This window comes from Mesoplodon densirostris, chromosome 17 (genome assembly GCF_025265405.1).
Source record: "Mesoplodon densirostris isolate mMesDen1 chromosome 17, mMesDen1 primary haplotype, whole genome shotgun sequence".
NCBI classification, from domain to species: domain Eukaryota; kingdom Metazoa; phylum Chordata; class Mammalia; order Artiodactyla; family Ziphiidae; genus Mesoplodon; species Mesoplodon densirostris.
The window spans coordinates 50,285,490-50,303,651 of record NC_082677.1 but is presented as its reverse complement, the minus strand read 5'-3'; the positions used below and the strand labels follow the sequence as shown (position 1 = coordinate 50,303,651).

At 37.2% G+C, this 18,162-nt stretch overlaps 1 protein-coding gene and 1 pseudogene across 6 annotated transcripts in view; one reads left to right on the top strand and one right to left on the bottom strand.

The window, feature by feature from the left end:
• The window catches only part of MYCBP2 (MYC binding protein 2), a 269,886-nt gene that overhangs the window by 86,270 nt on the left and 165,454 nt on the right, over positions 1–18,162 (top strand). For all 6 annotated transcript variants that reach the window (XM_060080239.1, XM_060080242.1, XM_060080241.1 and 3 more), the window contains exons 18-20: positions 7,402–7,509; positions 13,613–13,732; positions 15,305–15,386. In XM_060080239.1, coding sequence (XP_059936222.1) covers positions 7,402–7,509; positions 13,613–13,732; positions 15,305–15,386 — 310 coding nt within the window. The remainder of the gene's footprint in view (positions 1–7,401; positions 7,510–13,612; positions 13,733–15,304; positions 15,387–18,162) is intronic.
• Positions 2,598–4,222, bottom strand: LOC132477666 (decreased expression in renal and prostate cancer protein-like; annotated as a pseudogene).

The following is an 18,162-nucleotide window of genomic DNA, read 5'->3' as shown; positions in this document are numbered from 1 at the left end:
TTGTTTCATCGGTATCTTCTAATTGAGTTTTATACATTTCCAGTTACGTCACTGACTGAATCTTTTTTTAATATATAAATTTATTTATTTATTTGTTTGTTTGTTTGTTTGTTTGTTTATTGGCAGTGTTGGGTCTCCGTTGCTGCACGCAGGCTTTCGCTAGTTGCGGCGAGCCGGAGCTACTCTTTGTTGCAGTGTGTAGGCTTCTCATTGCAGTGACTTCGCTTCTCTTGTTTGGAGCACGGCCTCTAGGCGCGCGGGCTTCAGTAGTTGTGGCTCGTGGGCTCTAGAGCACAGGCTCAGTAGTTGTGGTGCATGGGCTTAGTTGCTCCGCGGCATGTGGGATCTTCTCGGACCAGGGCTCAAACCCATGTCCCCTGCATTGGCAGGCGGATTCTTAACCACTGCTCCACCAGGAAGTCCCTCACTGACTGAATCTTATATTTCATATATTTGCTTAATGTTACAGTATGTACGTTTTTAAAATTTTTCTAGCAGTTTTTTCCTTGCCCTCCCATTCTCTTTTACCAAGCAAATGAGGTTTAGTCTAATAGGTATATTTCTGTATCTTACTCCATTAAATTATAATCATGTGCAGATATCTATACATATGTGAGCGTGTAGGCATATGTTTATTTACAGAAGGGATATTGTATTAAATATACAATTGTTTGCAACACCTTTTTCCCATTTTACAGTACAACATGAACACATACTAGTGAATATGGATCTATCACATTCTATTTAATAGCTACATAACATTTCATAATACGTCTGTGCCACAGTTTATTCAGCCATTATTTTGTTGATGGTCATTAAGGTTATTTTCAGGGTTTTGTGGATTTTGCTATAATAATATATTCTTAAACTTCAGCCATATGTAGTGGAATTTTTGTTTATATAATAGAGCTTCCCAGAAATAGCATATTTGGGCCAGAGAGTGTGTATGTTTTAAATTTTAACAGATATTTCAAATTTAAAAAAAAATGTTATAGGAATTTATCTTCCTAAGACTTACGTATGAGAGTGGTGTTTTCCTGTAGCACCACCTTTATTAGGTATTATTTTTAATTTTTGCAAAACGTTGATGAGCGATGTTATGTCCTTGCTAATTTAAATAGCACAGAAGTACTTTTTCTTTATAAATCTTGTTTTAATGGCTGAATATTACTCCAGTGAGAAAATATACCATAGTTTTTTATTAACTGTTCTTCTTTTTGGATTGTTTTAATTTTTCGTTACAATTAATAAGGTTATAATAACACCTTTGAGCTGAAATCTTTTAAAAAATATTCCAGTTTTCCTTAGGACAGACTTCTGTTTGTATAATTACTGGGCCAAAGGATAATAATAATTTTTAGGTTCTTGAAATGTATCACCAGTAACTTTCTGAAAGTAACTCTGTACTTTCCCACCCTCAAGTTTTGCCAGCTGCCCCTCCAGTGTGCTTAGTTTTGTCATAGCACACCATCATAATTTCTTCTTGAGTTTTATGTAAACTTCCCTCAACCATTAGACTGTGAGCTTCTTGAATCAGAGATGGGGTCTTGTTTATGCAAGTGTTCTTAGAACCTTGCATGGTGCCTGAAATTGGTCAGTAGTTAATATGTGCTTGTTGACTAACTGAAAACATTTCATGGACTTCTCTTCGCCTCTACAATGAAGTGTAATGGTATCAAAAGACATTAATTACCTCTTTTGTATATTCATCTCCAAACTCATTTCCCACTACTTTCTGCCTCATAACCTTATACTCCATCCATTTCAGCTATGTGTGTGTGGTTTTCTTTTTTCCCTCTCATCCCATTTATTAAAGAAACAGTGAGAAAAGATACACTGCAGGAAAACACCAACCGTCCTTTCACATCAGGCTGAACGAAGCACAGTGATTTCTCCCCTTCATTCCCCCCACCCCCACCCCAATTCACATAACCCCATCCACATCAGTTTAATTTTGAGGTTCTTTGATTGGGAGTACCAGTGGAGAGGGAGTGGGGTGAGCAGTGGAGCCTTGATCCTGGCTTCCTCTAAGTAAGTCCCAGGAGAAGGGAGCTGCAGGCCCAGTCAGGCAAGCAGAAATTGTATTTGGTGGCTCTCTGAAGTGGTTGCACTTCCCTGTTCTGTGTTCCAGCCCCCAGGGGAAGGTATGGCAGTAGAGGGTGGCCAGGTCAGTGCTGCTGAAGCATGGTCCGCTCACCAACACAACATTTCTAGAGAGCAGTGAGCTGATTCTCCAGTGGTGAGCAGGGGACTGCATATGAATTGGGACCTGCAGGCCAATGTATCTCTGAGGAAAAGTCCACAAGAACAATTCAAGGAACTAGTAAGAAACAAGGGGCAGAAAGCTGTGGGACAAAAGCACAGCAGGCTTCGGGAAGGCTGGGGATCATTCCCACCTGCCAAAGTCCATGTCCCACAGGTAACATTTTACCTTCACTCAAGAAAGACACAGGGGGGGGGGAAAGGCTCATTTGAACTTGAACCCCAGCTATGTACTTTAGACTGTAGCTCCATATCTACGCTTTCACCCAAAACACAGCCCCTGCTCAGAACCACAGTGTCTGGAAACCAAGGTGGTCCTGGAGAGAAAATGGCGCCTAAGGGGGTAACATTCCATTTGGGTACATTGTAGCCATTGGAGCCCCTGGTCTGGGAAAGCAGCTGGGTTTGTGCCAGGGAGGCTCCCCACTCTAGAAAATGGGACCAAAGTCTTGCTTTCAGGGCCATTCATCCTTGGAAAGGAAGCTGGGTTTAGACCCAGGGTCCCAGTTGGCCTTGCAAAAGGAGCTGGGTTGATACCCACAGGGCCTGCTGGTGAAGAGCCTAGGGAGCTGACCTGGGGGAATTAACCTGACCAGGTCCTAATGGGCCAGTAGACCTTGGGAAGGGAGCTGGACTTGGACCCTGTAAACTAGTGGCCCGTGGGAAGTTAGCTGGGTTGGAGCCTAGTGACCCAGAGGCTCTTGGGAAAATTGCTGGGCTTGAGCCCTGGAGGCCAGCAGACCTCTGGAAGTTAACTGGGTTTGAAGCCAATGTGTTAGAAGACTGAGAGAAAGCAGCTGGGTTCAATCCCCCTGAACCTGTCCCCCTTGGAAAAGGATTAGCATTTACTCCAATGGGGCCAGCGGGCCTTGAAAAATGAGCTGAATTAGGGCCAATGGGGCCAGGAGCCCTCGACATGGGAGATGGATTTGGCCCTGGAAGGCCAGTTCCCTGAGAGCCAGGACCCGAGTTTGGGCCTGTGGGGCCAGGTGTGTTGGCCGTGGAAGATGAGCTTATGCCCACGTTTCCAGAAGCTTGTGAGAAAGAAGCTGAATTTGCTCCTAAAAGACCAGCTGCTCTTAGAATGGGGGCAAGATCTGGGCTTTGAGGTCCAGCCATTCTTAAGACCAGATCCTGTGCCCAAGAGGCCACCTGCTCTGGTGTCCAAATTAGGGCTTGGGCCCAGGCCACCTGCCCTTGGATTAGGCCCAAGGCCTGGACCCAGGCCACTTGATCTTGGGTTGGGCCCAAGGCCAGGGCCTGGAAACATACCTTGGGGCAGCGTTTGTACCTACAAAGCCTGATCTCAGATTGGGACTTGGTCTGGGGCCCAGGCCAACAGGTCTAGGATTGGGAGGACCATTCCCAGATGTCAACAGGACACCTGTTCTCAGGTTGGGTCCAGATCCAGGGCCCATGGGGCCACCACTTCTGGGGTCAGGACCTGTTCCCAGAACACCGTCTGGCCTTGGGTTGGACATAGGACCTGGCCCTGGGAGACTCCCTAACCTTGGGTTAGACAGAGGCCCTGGGCCTGGAAGAGCCCCTGCTCCAGGATTTAGAGCTGACCCTGGGCTTGGGCCCAAGAGACCACCCGGCCTTGGGAAAGAAACTGCACCTGTGCCAGTGGGATTCATCCCTCTTGGAAAAGAAGCCATGCTTGGGTCATGAGCACCAGCAGGGAAAGGTGCTGGATTTGAAGCCAGTGAACCTGATGAAGTTGGAAAAGGAGATGGGTTCCTTGGAAATGGGGCCAAATTTCCAAGAGAACCTGTTGGAAAGAGATCCCCAAGGAAGGGATCTGAGTTCATACCCAGTGGGTGGCCTGTGTTTAAAACAGGACTCCCTTGTGGTCCCAGGAAACTATCCATCTGTCCTTGAGGTGGCAGCGGAGCATGAGTCCAAGGAGTTGGCCGCTCTCTAGGAAAATCCGGGGTTCTTTCATACTTTCTTGGGGATGTCGGTGATAATGGGCTTGGGGCGAGTTTTGAAAAGGATCTTGTTTTTGGTGAGTGCCGTCACCAGGTATGGGGTGCCATTCTCGCAGCCAAAATCATCACAGTCTTGCTCCCCCCCGGAGTGTGTTTAACAAGGACGGCAAAGGGTTTCTCCAGGTGGATGATTTTCCCATACAGGATATGATGCCCCACGATCAGCACAGGGATCCCCTCAGTGGTGCAGGTCTTCCAGGAGGTTTCCAGCTAACCCAGTGCTGTAGCGAGCCTCGATCTCCCCCTGTAGCTCCATCAGCACCCATTCTGCCAGGCCTCCAGCCCCAGCACTGGAAATAACCATCTGCACCATGAGCTTTCCGCCTTTAAAAAGCAACTGAAAATAAGCTGCCGTGGCCGCCGCCGAGCGCAGCACCGCACAGCCAACTGGTGACAACCAAACCTCCTGTCGCTGTTGGCATCGCCGCCGTGAGCACTCGTGTGTGTTTTTAATGACCATACAGTATTGTTGTTTATGTCTTCATGCTTTTATAAATCCTATTCCTTTTACCTGGAATGCCCTCTCTTCTCTTCTTTCTCTCTTGGCAAACTTTTTCTCATTTTTTGACATCTTTTTTTTTTTTGGCTGCGTCAGGTCTTCGTTGCTGTGCGCAGGCTTTCGCTAGTTGTGGCGAGCGGGGGCTACTCTTCGTTGCGGTGCGCGGGCTTCTCATTGCAGTGGCTTCCTTTGTTGCAGAGGACAGGCTCTAGGCACACAGGCTTCAGTAGTTCTGGCCTGTGGGCTCAGCAGTTGTGGCTCGCAGGCTCCAGAGCACAGGCTCCGTAGTTGTGGTGCACAGGCTTAGTTGCTTCATGGCATGTGGGATCTTCCTGGACCCGGGCTTGAACCCATGTCCCCTGCATTGGCAGGCAGATTCTTAACCACCAGGGAAGTCCCTCTTTGAAACCTCTTTGATTCACTCAAGTTGATTTGATCACTTTTCATCCTTCAGGATATGATGTGTATAGATTTACTTTATGGCATTTATTAGAACATATTGCAATTCTTTGTTTTTATTCTGTCTTCCCTGGTAGACTGAACTTGAATGAGGTCTGTGTCTTTGTCATTATATTTATGATACCTAGCATCTGTTGCATTAAGTATAATCAAAAATGTTTGGTGAATAAATGAATGACTTAACTATGTAAGAAAAATTATTTTAGTCCATGGGATACAAGAGTATTTTAGAACCTGGTAACTTGATATTATAAATGGTAACTTAAGTTGAGCTCGAGTGATGTACTTTCTATGTGTGATTGCCAGTGGGCCTTCTGTATTTATGTATAGAAAGGACTCTGAAAAGATTGAATTTATGAGAAGCTAAATTACTCTGAACATTATGGGTATAATATTTTTATGGAAAGACATAATATCTCAGGCAGACCACAGAAATTAGAAAATGGTAATACAGCTTATTATTGTTATTTTAATATTTACAATTCTTTTGTATAGTTGGAAAGTGTCTTACACTTTTTAGAGTGATATTATCTGCTAATAATATTTATATTATCTGCTTTAGTAAATCAGTTGAAAAATAGGGCAAGTTGAAGAAGTGACATGTGTTCATATTTGAAATGTATCTCATTTTATTATATTTTAAAGATGAAGCTTAGCTTATATAATCTTAGTTTGAAAATGATTGATACTGCGTTACTGGAAAATAATATTTAATTCTTCTATTAACATTAAATTAGCATATTTCTACCTGTAGTGATCATAGAATATGTTATTGTTGGTTTTTCATAGAATTGATGCTGCTTGTGTTTTTTTCTGTATCTAGAGACATAATTTAAATATATTTTTTTCTACCCATTTTTTAATGTTTAATGCAGGGTACTTTGGTATTTAATATGACATTTGTCAAATTTTATTACAGAGCAATAGTTTCATTTTGTCGCATTGTTAGAAAAATTAATTATAGCTGAAGATCTATAGAGAATCACAGAAATTTAATTAAAAATGTTCAGTGCATATATACTGTCAATTTCCTTTTCAACTACTGGTAACTTCTTAACTGTCAAATTTAGTGTTTTGAAATTTGTAAGCATTTTTGATATTGCTAAAACTCAAAGAAGCTGTGGTTCTGTTCTATAAGAAAAGAACTAAAATTTTAAGGTATAATTTAAAGTTTTCTTTTCAAGCTAAACAGTAATGGGGGAAACAGTTCTTAAATTTTATTGAAATTGATTTGACTACAGATTTTTTTCTTAAATACTGTATAAGTAGAAATGACTGTAATCTGTGTCAGTGTATATTTATGTATATATGTATAGGTACATAGAGGAGCTTCAGAAACAAATTGTTTTATGAGAGAACCATTAATGTTCTAAAAATGTTACTGGGTTTAGAGTCCCCTCTTCATCATCAATATGAAATTCAGCTTATCCTTATGTCTGATTTTGTGTATATGGTTAAAATCATAAAGTTAGATTTATCTATTTTAGTAAATCAAATCAAACACATCTTATACAATTCTGTCTTTATAAAGCAGTGATTTTATATATATACATATACATGTATATATATGTGTATGTTGTATGTATATGTGTGTATATAAATGTGTATGTATATAAATATGTATATCTCAGATCATAGGAATTTTTTGTTTTTGTTTTTGACCACCTTGTTTTCTTACCTCTATGAGAGAATGTAGTTGTCAGTAACATCTTGGTTTTGTATCAAGATTGATGTGGATATTAAATCTTGAAGACCTTGTTAAAATTTAATCATTAATTTAAAACTTTGTTGGTGTTTGGTATTTTAAAAGGAAAGATATTTGTTTTTAATGAATGTGTGGTTTACCAAGTTTGAATATAAATGATATTAAAAGATTTGTAAGATAGTTTGATTTATTCTATTTGAACTCTCTGATTATCTATTTGAGACTATTAGTAACTACCTAATAATTTTATAAGTATAAAAGATCAGAATTTTTACTTTATTAACTATATTTAAGATAATAAAACTTCTGTGTAGAATGGTGAATAGGTTGTGGTTGGGAGTGGGAGGTTAACGGGGGGGATTTGGGAGAAAGGTATCATGTCCAAAACTTTAATTTCCATGCTTTTTAGTTTGAATTATTTTTGTTCATTGTAGTGTTTTCATTTTGTGAGCTTTTCTATGCACATACAAAATGTTTCTCCTCAGGCCCCCTTGTATTTGCTGGTCCTATTTTTATGAACCATCGAGAACAGGCTCTAGCCAGACTCAGATCCCATCCAGCACAGCTAAAGCATAAACGGGACAAGCACAAAGGTATTTGGTCTTCCTTATCAACTAGGTGGGATACTTTCCCAATTTCTTCCACTTATTTGAATTTTGTCTCTGGGAAAATGCACAAACCTAATTCTTCTACTTTGCTTCTATCGTTATTATATAGCCTGAGGAGAAAGAACATGCTGAAAGTGTACTGTTTGTCAATAACTGTCAGTCTTATTTTATTGTATTCTTTTTGGTTAACTTTAATAAAAATAAGACATTTTACAGTATATCTTTTTCTTTTCCATTTCTTTTCAAATTTCCTAAAGTTAAGGGAAGGTGGAAAAAATAATTATTGCTCTCTATTTTATATACTTTGTTATCTGCTCTTAGATCACTGCCATCTGGCACTTTGTAGTCCTTTTCTCTTTTTTTAATTCTGTTTATTTGCTTTAGAATTAACAGAATTGCTAAGTTCAGTGTATAAAGTAATAATGAGTTGACTGCTACAGCGCTTCCACTGTTCTAATATAAAATTTATATTCACAATACACATGATTTATTTGATATTTGATATATTCCTAAAGTAAGATTATTTTTCCTTAAACTACAGATTATGGGTCAACTAAGATCAGGAAAGAATTTAATGCAGAGAACTTATAAATTTATGTATAAATTCTGCCTTGAATCCTGGCATGGGAACCAAGCACTCTTTGAGTAGTACAACTTAGACCTACTATTTTCTTAAATGCCTGAAATAAACCCTGCAAAATAGAAGATTTTAAAAACACATATTCCATGCAAATTAATCTTACTAATGTTTTTTTCTTTTTTGGGGGCTGCAAAACTGTTATAGGCTAATTTTATTTTTAAACTTTCATATGCCATATATTATAATCAACTTTATTTTTCTTTGCCTGTTTCAATCTATCAGTTTGTCACTCAAAGCAAAAATGCAAAACAAAACAGACAAAAACCCCTGTTTTTAGTAAAAACACAAATAGAGCACTACTCAAGTTATATTCTGCAGAAATAAAAATTGAGAGTATTTTAAGTCTAATGTGATTAACCGTAGTAAAATTTGTGATTGCTTTATTTACTGGGTGCTCTAACAATGCCATTAATATTTAAAACTAAGAAATAATATTTGGGGTGTGCTATGTAAATTATTTTGGTTATTGCTAGAATCTCTGATCTCACATTTTCTACTATGCCAGTATTAGAACAGATTTTATCAAGTGTCTTTTTCTTGCCAATTATATGAAAGCGGAGTTCTTCCAATACTTTACCGGAGGTTAACTATTCACATTTCAATAAACAGTTTTAAAACTTTTTCAGCTCCATGTTAGTATCTTATAGACAGTCATCTTTGTTTTTTTCCAGAATTTTAAAATGAAATGCTAAAGAAAACCAAGGTTACAAATTTAAAACAGACTTTTTACGATGTCACACTGATTAGCTATAGAAATTACTCAACAATAGCGAGCCTTACTTCCATCTTGTCTGCCACAGGGTAACCTCTTTGGAAGGACTTACTTTGTAGTATTACAGCATAAGGCCATTTTTCTTTTAATCATCAGATTGTATGGTTTTATAGAGTGGAATAGTTTCATCTCTTTACCACCAAAGTGAATTTAAAGTGTAAGTAATCCTTTATCAGATGGTGTCCCATTTTATCTAGAGAGTATTAACTTACCAGTCACTGTACATCCACAGATTCGCTTTGCCTGACTCCCTTTGCATTCGCTGTGCCTGTCATTTAATCCCCTTGCCAGTCACTGCTTTTACTCCTGCTGCATATAGTCATAGTCTTTTAATAAATTATTTTTCCTATGTATATTTTTTTCTCTTTTGTATTACCGTGTTTATCTTGCATTGACAAATTCACTGTATTAATTGCTGTGTTCTATCTTACATTTAATTATGTTGGTGGTACACATTGTAGGATAATAATGATTTAAATTTTCTAGACTATGACTTTTTTGTAGGGGTGTGTGGAGGGTAAGAACTGTGGATTTATTGTTATCAGGAGTGAGTTCTAAGATGGAACGTTGGAAAGCTTCTGGCTGATTGGAAAGAATTCAGAGAGGGTCATGGAATCTATCCTATACAGGCAAATTTTGACCAGAGGCAAAATAGTGTATAAGACGGAATCAATTATGTATAACATAGGATCCATATGACATATAGTATTTAAAGAATGTAATGTAGACTGTATTTTAAACAGTTATCTGAATTAACATTTGTTTCAACTGTTCAGTGCCTTACATAGAAAAAAAAGATTTTAATGTACTACTCTTAGTTAGGAACATTTGAATTATTCTGGAGATAGTCTTGAAGTAACTGATGTGAAAATCTGAAGGCGCAGTTAAAAATATCTATGTGTATTTTACACCTGTTTTCTGTAAAGAAACAGTGTGGTGTAATGGAAATACAGCCTTTGGAATTAGGCCTCAGTTTTAATCCTATTTTTCATTTACTAGAACTGTGTGGCCGTTCATAAATTTCTTAATCTCTTTGGTTTCAGTTTCCTTCTTTTAAAAATAGGAATGATAATTCCTAACTGAATATGTTGATATGAAGATTAAATTAAGATGTGTGTGTGTGTGTGTGTGTGTGTATGTATGTATATACTTTGCAAATAAAAATTCTCCATGAATACTAGCTTGAATTCTTTGAATTGAATTCCTGCATCCTCTTTTAGAATTATCTTAAAGGTACAAAATTTGAGATTTGTTAAATGTGTAATTAATTTATTTTTACAAAAGATTTAAGATGTCAGCCATTTGGTGGTGGTAAAGTGTGTGAGCCTTATTTTTGATCAATTTCTAAAACTGCTCTACCATTTATTACTTTGGGCTGGCTACTTAACCCCTCTAAAGCCTTGGTTTTCCCAACTGCAAAATGGAATAACAATACCCTTATCATCAGATTATTGTATTGATTAAGGAGAGCAACAATAGTGAATATTGACTGAACACTTTTCATACATTATTGCACTTATTTCTCATAAGTACCATGTGAGGTAATATACCATTATTCCTATCTTATAGATGGGAAAAAACTAAAACTCAAAAAGATCCAGTGTCCAGTTATCATAAAACTAGCAAATAGTAGAGCCAGGATTCCAATCCAAGTCTCTTAGGCTCCAGTGCCCAAAAGCACTATCCACTGTGCTATTCAAATTTTCGGTGTTTAGCACAGAGGTGTTTAGCAAATTGTAATTACTACTACTTTGCTGTTTTATTTTAGTGATTTCATTCAAAGTACTCACTGTGTTCTGTGATACATTCAGTGATATGCATGCTTATAAGATTACCCAAAAAGTATAGATTTAAATAAAAATTAAAAGTTAGAGTCCTTTAGATACTGAATCCTCTTTTCTCTGTGTGTGTACACAAATATGCATAAATAATGTATATATACATACAATACTTGAGTTACGTATCTGTCAAAACTTTATAGCTATCACAGTTTCAATATCATATGATACATGTATGAACATACTCATATTAGGGAAAATACTGATATACCTAAATGGCCAATTATAAGAATATTTAAGCCTAACTTTCCTAAAAATGTGAGATTAATTTTATTGCTGCTCATTGACATTTTACTGAGTAATGAGCTTGAGGAGAATTTATCTTGCTGAATTTCACTTGCTAGTTCTTGAATTTACACTAGATTCTTGACTATTTATTAGGTATCTTTTTTCTTTGATAAACTTGTAAATTTCTAAATTATTAGAATTGTACTTAATTTTTTGAACTGACATAAAATTCCAGATACAGATGTATATTTAAAAAATTCCATCACTGCTGCTACTAGTGATCAAGAACCTTATCCCTGTCTTTTTCTTATAATAACAATATTTTCACTATCTATAATAATTGAAAAATTATTTTATATAGATAAAGGTTTGTTTAGATGCACTTGAACAAAATGTTTCTAGTATTATTTTTTACCTCTAAATAATAGCTAGTCCTTTATTAATCACTATGATTTTAATCAGTAAATTACTAGGCTTTTTTTTCCTCCTTCCCTGATGCTTTGTCTCTATTGTGGGCTTTGTCTCTATATTTAATCTCTGATTCGAGGGAGAGGGCAGAATGCCAGATTCAAAGGTAAAAGCTTTAACTAGGCATCAATACATTTATATAAACTGAAATTAAGGAAGCATCGAACTTAGTTAGGTCTGGCACAATCAGATGAACACAATTTGTTTTCTATATTAAATCAGACTTGGTTTTAATAATTAGATATTTTTACCAATTGAGATAAAGCTGTAAAATTTTTATATATCTGTCATCTTATTTAAATAGTCTTTGGAAGATACTTATTCCTTTATGGGTAGGCCCTTGTTTATACTTAACCATTTCACTGCCTTTCCAAGATGAGGAGTCTTTGAACTAAGAGTATATTGCATTTTTGATGGAGTAAAACTAAATTTTGTGATTTTTTTTTTAGCCCATCCATTCTTGCAGATTTAATTTGGCAAACCCACATTAGATAATTTAGCAAAAGAAGAATCATATTCTTTTTCCTTTTATAGTAAAACCTCTCACTAATTCAAAATTTATGGTACTTCAGATACAGTATTTGTGATCTTTTTTGAGTAAAAAATTCAAAATAACTTCTTCCTCTGAATTTTCAGGGTCATACTTATAAGGGGAAACCTGTCTAAAATCACTAGCTTTTCAAACCAAGGGCTCAAGAATGAAGGATTCCTTCAACGTGCCTTCAGCCTCTGGGTCCAGCAATTAATTCTTGTATGTTAAAGGACTTTTATGTTTATGGTACATTTTTATGTAATATAGGCCTATTTTGAATTATAATGTAGGTAACCACATTTTATTTACTGTGTCAATAGCATTTAATCTATAATCTGTACTGCTTGAAGGTAATAAAACTGAACTTGTACTTAAACATTCTATAATTAAGACCTTTTCAGTAAGTTATATAGGCCAGCCCAATCTGTGTTATTCCGAATTAGTGAGGTTTTACTGTCCTAATGTTGTAAAGAGTTTAAAACTTTTTGAAATGCTAGAGTCATTTAGTTATAGAAATGGAACACATAATTTAGGCCAGTTTTGTCTTACCTGGATAGTACTAAAGGTTAGAAATATTAGATAGAAAAAGAAATATTAGATAGAAAAAACATGAAATGATTTGATGTTATTCTGCTTAGTATTCTAAAATGGGTAATGAAAATACAGAATTATTTTAAAATGTGTATCTGTAGATCCACATGTGTATCTGCATATTATATATACACACTTGTTTAGATTTACTATATCACAAAGCAGTTAGCTTGTTGACCTGGAATTCCATCCAGATTTACATTTATTCCACGTGTAAGGAATTTGAATCTTGATGACATAGAGGTTGTATTTTAGTTGATGTATAGTATTAGACTAAGAAAAGTAAGTTGCCTTTCTTATTTACACATTCCAAAGTAAAGTTGTTAAATTCTGGAATGTGTTTTTAAAATTTTATGGTTAAAATGCCAGAATATTCAAAGTCAAATATAGAAACCAGGGTTGGAGGGAGGGCCTTAAAGCAAGCTTATGGTAGGAAATTATAAAAAGAAGGGAGGAGGAAAGAAGGAATAAAAACAGAGGGTTTGGTTCAGAGTTGTGTTTGGGGGCCAGAAGAAGACCGCAGAACAGACTGGCTGAGTGTCAAGGTCTAGATGTGTTTGGGAAATCTAAGTCATTTGCCAGTCAGCTAGAAATTTTTTTTTAAATGGCTAGCACTAACAATATCACTAAGTTTAAAACAATTGTTAAATGACTTTGCATGCAGTTATTTTTATGTAAACTAAATTTTCCCATATAAACTATTACATTTAGAATTTTGTTATTTCTATAACTTAATGACCCATTTACATTACATAACTGGTTAGATTAATAGGCTTTATCTGTAACCAGACCTTATCTTTGTTTTTACTGATTTAGTGATATTTGCAAACAGAAGTATATAGTATATCTTTTCAAAATTACTTCTTTGCAGGTAGATTCTTGATCTCTCACTTCTAACAGCTACAGATTCTTCTTGCTTGTTCCTTTTAACATTTTCTCTTGTTTTTCCATAGTAAACTGATTTTAAATTTTATTTTGAAGATGAATAATGGCTTAATTACAAATTATAACACTTACAGATGGAAGTGGAGAACGAGGAGAAAAGGATGCAAGCAAAATCACAACATATCCTCCAGGCTCTGTGCGATTTGACTGTGAGCTCCGGGCAGTACAAGTCAGCTGTGGATTTCACCATTCAGGTAGCGGCTGGAACTTTAGGGTATAACTGCATTTTTACAATTGTGCTAAATAACCTATTTGCTTAGTTTTGACAAATGTAGTCTGTTAAGTGTGTTTAAAAGCTATAGTGTGACAGTATCTCTCAAATCTGTGAAAGCATATTTATTACAGAATCTCTCTCTTTTAAGCTATAAAATGATTGTCTAGAGATTTGACTTCTCTTTTTTTTTAACATCTTTATTGGAGTATAATAGCTTTACAATGTTATGTTAGTTTCTGCTGTATAACAAAGTGAATCAGCTATATGTATACATATATCCCCATATCCCCTCCCTCTTGTGTCTCTCTTCCACTCTCCCTATACCACCCTTCTAGGTGATCACAAAGCACCGAGCTGATCTCCCTGTGCTATGCGGCTGCTTCCCGCTATCTGTTTTACATTTGGTAGTGTATATATGTCAGTGCTACTCTCTCACTTCGTCCCAGCTTACCCTTCCCCCTCCCCGTGTCCTCAAGTCCATTCTCTACATCTGCAGCTTTATTCCTGTCCTGCCCCTAGGTTCATCAGAACCATTCTTTTTTTTTTTAGATTCCATATATATGTGTTAGCATACAGTATTTGTTTTTCCCTTTCTGACTTACTTCACTCTGTATGACAGACTCTAGGTCCATCCACCTCACTACAAATAGTTCAATTTCGTTTCTTTTTATGGCTGAGTAATATTCCATTGTATATGTGTGCCACATCTTCTTTATCCGTTCATCTGTCGATGGACACTTAGGTTGCTTCCATGTCCTGGCTGTTGTAAATAGTGCTGCAGTAAACATTGTGGTACATGTAGAGATCTGACTTCTAATCTGTCTTCTCATGGACTTATTTTATAATTCAATTCATGAAATTCCTGAAGGTAAAATAATCCCTGAAATCCCTTTGAACTCTACAATTCTGTGATTTTTATAATCCGGTCACAAACTTTGTTACTGTTCAGTGAGAGATGTGCATCAACAAATTTCTATATTTTTTTAAAAAGTAGAAATTTCAATTCCTAGTAAATAATTGACATTTGAATTATATAGCTTAGGTTGTACTCTTCAACATAAACATAAAAAATGTTACGTTCTTTCTTGTGATACTCAATATGTTTCCTTATTTGATAAGACATTGACAAATACTAAAGTTCTGACAGACATATTGATGTTGTACATAACTGTGCAGAGCTCAAACCCATCTACCTATATAATTATCCTAGATGTGAGGGAACATTTTGTATGTAGTTACTCATTATAAAAAGACTTTACAGTTGACCCAAACCAATGTTTTATTAAATATTAATGTTATTAAATGGCATTTATAAGAATTTTAAAGGGTATATTATGAAAACATTATACATTTTTATAACCTACAAAAATATTTTACAGAACTGAAATTATATTTATTTCTCATTAAATATAAATTTGTCGATGCTTCACTTGCATATTTTTAATGGCTCTCCAAATTGTAAACAGTGAAAATTGCACTGCCTTCAATATAGTTGTGATAGAAATATGAAATGCATACAATGAAAAAATAATGCTCTGGATTTTGGTTTCAGTGGTTTTGATGGAGAATGGCGATGTCTACACATTTGGGTACGGGCAGCACGGGCAGCTCGGACATGGAGATGTCAATTCCAGGTACTTTAACTTTTTGTGTGAAGATGCTGAGTGGTTTTTTTTTTTCTCTTTCTTTCTTCCTTCCTTTCTTTCCTTCTTTCTTTCTAAATATATATTTCTACACTTGAAAAAGTATTTATACCGCTGTTTTGCAAACTGTGGCCCATAAGTTATTGGTTATTCTTGATTTTGTGGTTGAGTGCTTTTGTGGGGATAGATGATTTTGTAGTTTCGGGAGAAAAATTGATTTACATCTTATACATTTAAACTGTAAGAGTGATTATGATTATCATGAGATCTTACTGCATTCTTAAGAATTAATATCTTTTTAAAGGCTGTTCATGGCAATGGATAAGACAGTGACTATCCCCAAATAGCATTTTAACAAATCAGCAATAGATTTATTCATATTCCTTGATGTTATCGTTTTTAAATTTCGGTCTAATTATTAACATGAAGTCATTGAAGCTTTTCCATAATTTTCAAACAAAATCTAATGGTCACTCAGAGAAACTGTTTTGACTTATCCAGAATAGTGAAGAACTAATTGTGGTAGAGACTACTAGACATTTTGTAATATCCATTCTTCCCTACTTCATCTGGCAATAGAGTTTTAGTTGGTGACATGACCATGAAGCCAAAGACTTCATTTTCCCGCCTCCATTGCAGCAAGATATGACCAAGTAAACTAAAGTGATATGTGCAGCTTTGGGATCATGCTGTTGAAGGGGAGGAGGATACCCTTCCATTTCTCCCTCTTCCCTCCCAGCTTGCTGCCTGGAGTCCATGCCTGGCGTCAGGGGCTGGAAAAGTCATCATAGCGATCAGAAGTTGGAAACGATGTATCGAGAATGGCAGAGCCACAAGATAGAAATAGTCTGGGTCCCCGACACCATGGAACTGCCACATCAGCTCCTTATAATTGGGTGCTTACCTGAAAGAGAAATAAACTTCTGTCTTGTTTAATTCCCTGTTACTTTGCTTTCATTACAGCAGCTGATTCCATTTCTGCTTAATACAGTGAGAGTGCTTTTGGTCAAAAGTATAGAAAATCCATCTTTGTTAACTCAGGTCTTCCAAGAAGAAGATGCTAAGATACGATTAGATGTGCAGAGGGTTTATTGGTAGAAAACTGCTGTGAAAGATAAAAGGGAAAAGAGCAGGAATAGGCCTGATGTAGATCTGACCCCTGTGAAAGGAAAGAGGGAAGAAGAATGGGGTAGGAAGAGTTAGGTTACAGTGAAGTTCTGATTGAGTTTTAGCCAGGCCAGTGGGGTGTCCTCAAGCCAAGGTTGCATTTGGAAGAGTCCCAAATTGGGCAGGATGGGCCAGCATGCATACCTTCACAGTGCTCAGTCACAGGCTGGTAGCTTCCCAGGGGAAGAATGGCCTCGTGGACCCAAAGGAACAGCACCTGGGGCTGTTCATCATTTATGTTCCCTGCAGCAGGTAGTCTTCAAGATCTGAGTGGTCCATGTGTGTGGCTGCCCCACCACTGAAACCAGGTTTATTTATAAGTCTGGGGATATATAGGGCAGCTTCAGGCTAGACTTGACTCACCAATTCAGTTTGCCACAGAACCTCCTTTCTCTTTGTCTCTCTACCCTTGCCTGATTCTTCCTATAGTCACCAGATACCTGCCAGAAGCAATTGGAACTATGTGGTTTCTCATTTACATATAGTGAATCACTCCATTCATTAAATAAAATCCATAATTTTCACTTTATTCTGAAATCAGTTCATTACTGTGGCAGGGATGATGCCATTTACATGGTAAAGACCAGTGATTCTTTTTTTTTTTTTTTTTTTGCTGTACGCGGGCCTCTCACTGTTGTGGCCTCCCCCATTGCGGAGCACAGGCTCCGGACGCACAGGCCCAGCGGCCATGGCTCACGGGCCCAGCCGCTCCGCGGCATGTGGGATCTTCCCAGACCGGGGCACGAACCCATATCCCCTGCATCGGCAGGCGGACTCTCAACCACTGCGCCACCAGGGAAGCCCCAGGACCAGTGATTCTTAATCCTGCCTGTACAGTAGAATTACTTGGGGAACTTCAAAAATGCCATGCCTGGACCCTAAATCTAGACTTTTTATGAGGTGTGTGTTGGGAGATGGGCGTTGGGGATGGGAGATGGAGGCAGCAAGGGTTGGATAGGATGCCAGCATCAGTTCTTTCCTAAAAGCTCTCCACAGTCTACTGTGCATCTGGGATTAAGAAACGCCATCCATCCCTAAAAGGCAGTGTCAGGTCCTGCAGTGCACAGAAAATGAGGATGAAAGGAACGTCCTTAGTTACTTCGATGACCATTGTTACTGATGAAAAGAGACGATTTGAGATACCATTGAGTTGAACTTCTCACTAAAAACGCAAGTGCAACATATATTTGACACTTGTTAAGACGTTTATAAAACTATCACAATCTTAAGGACAAATATTGTGCTTGGAAAGAGAGCAAAAGGTCTTTCACAGATTACTGTATCAGATGTCACCAAGTATGGCATTTGTGTATCGGACATTGGAAATTTCAGAATATCAGTGGCTTTGCAGGGTTGAGCAATTACTGTCACAGGTATTAGAAGGCAGCATTTACTTTGTGTCGCAATTGAACAACATCACTCATATGCAGAGACTGAGACAGGGTTTGTAATATGCATGGAGAAGAATTTGGAAACTTTTTGTTCTGTTTCTCACGGAAGACTCATGACACAGAAGAGAATTTATTATTATCGTCATCATCACCGTTATTGCTTTTGTTATTTAGCTGGAGATTATTTTGTGAGTCATGACATAACCTGG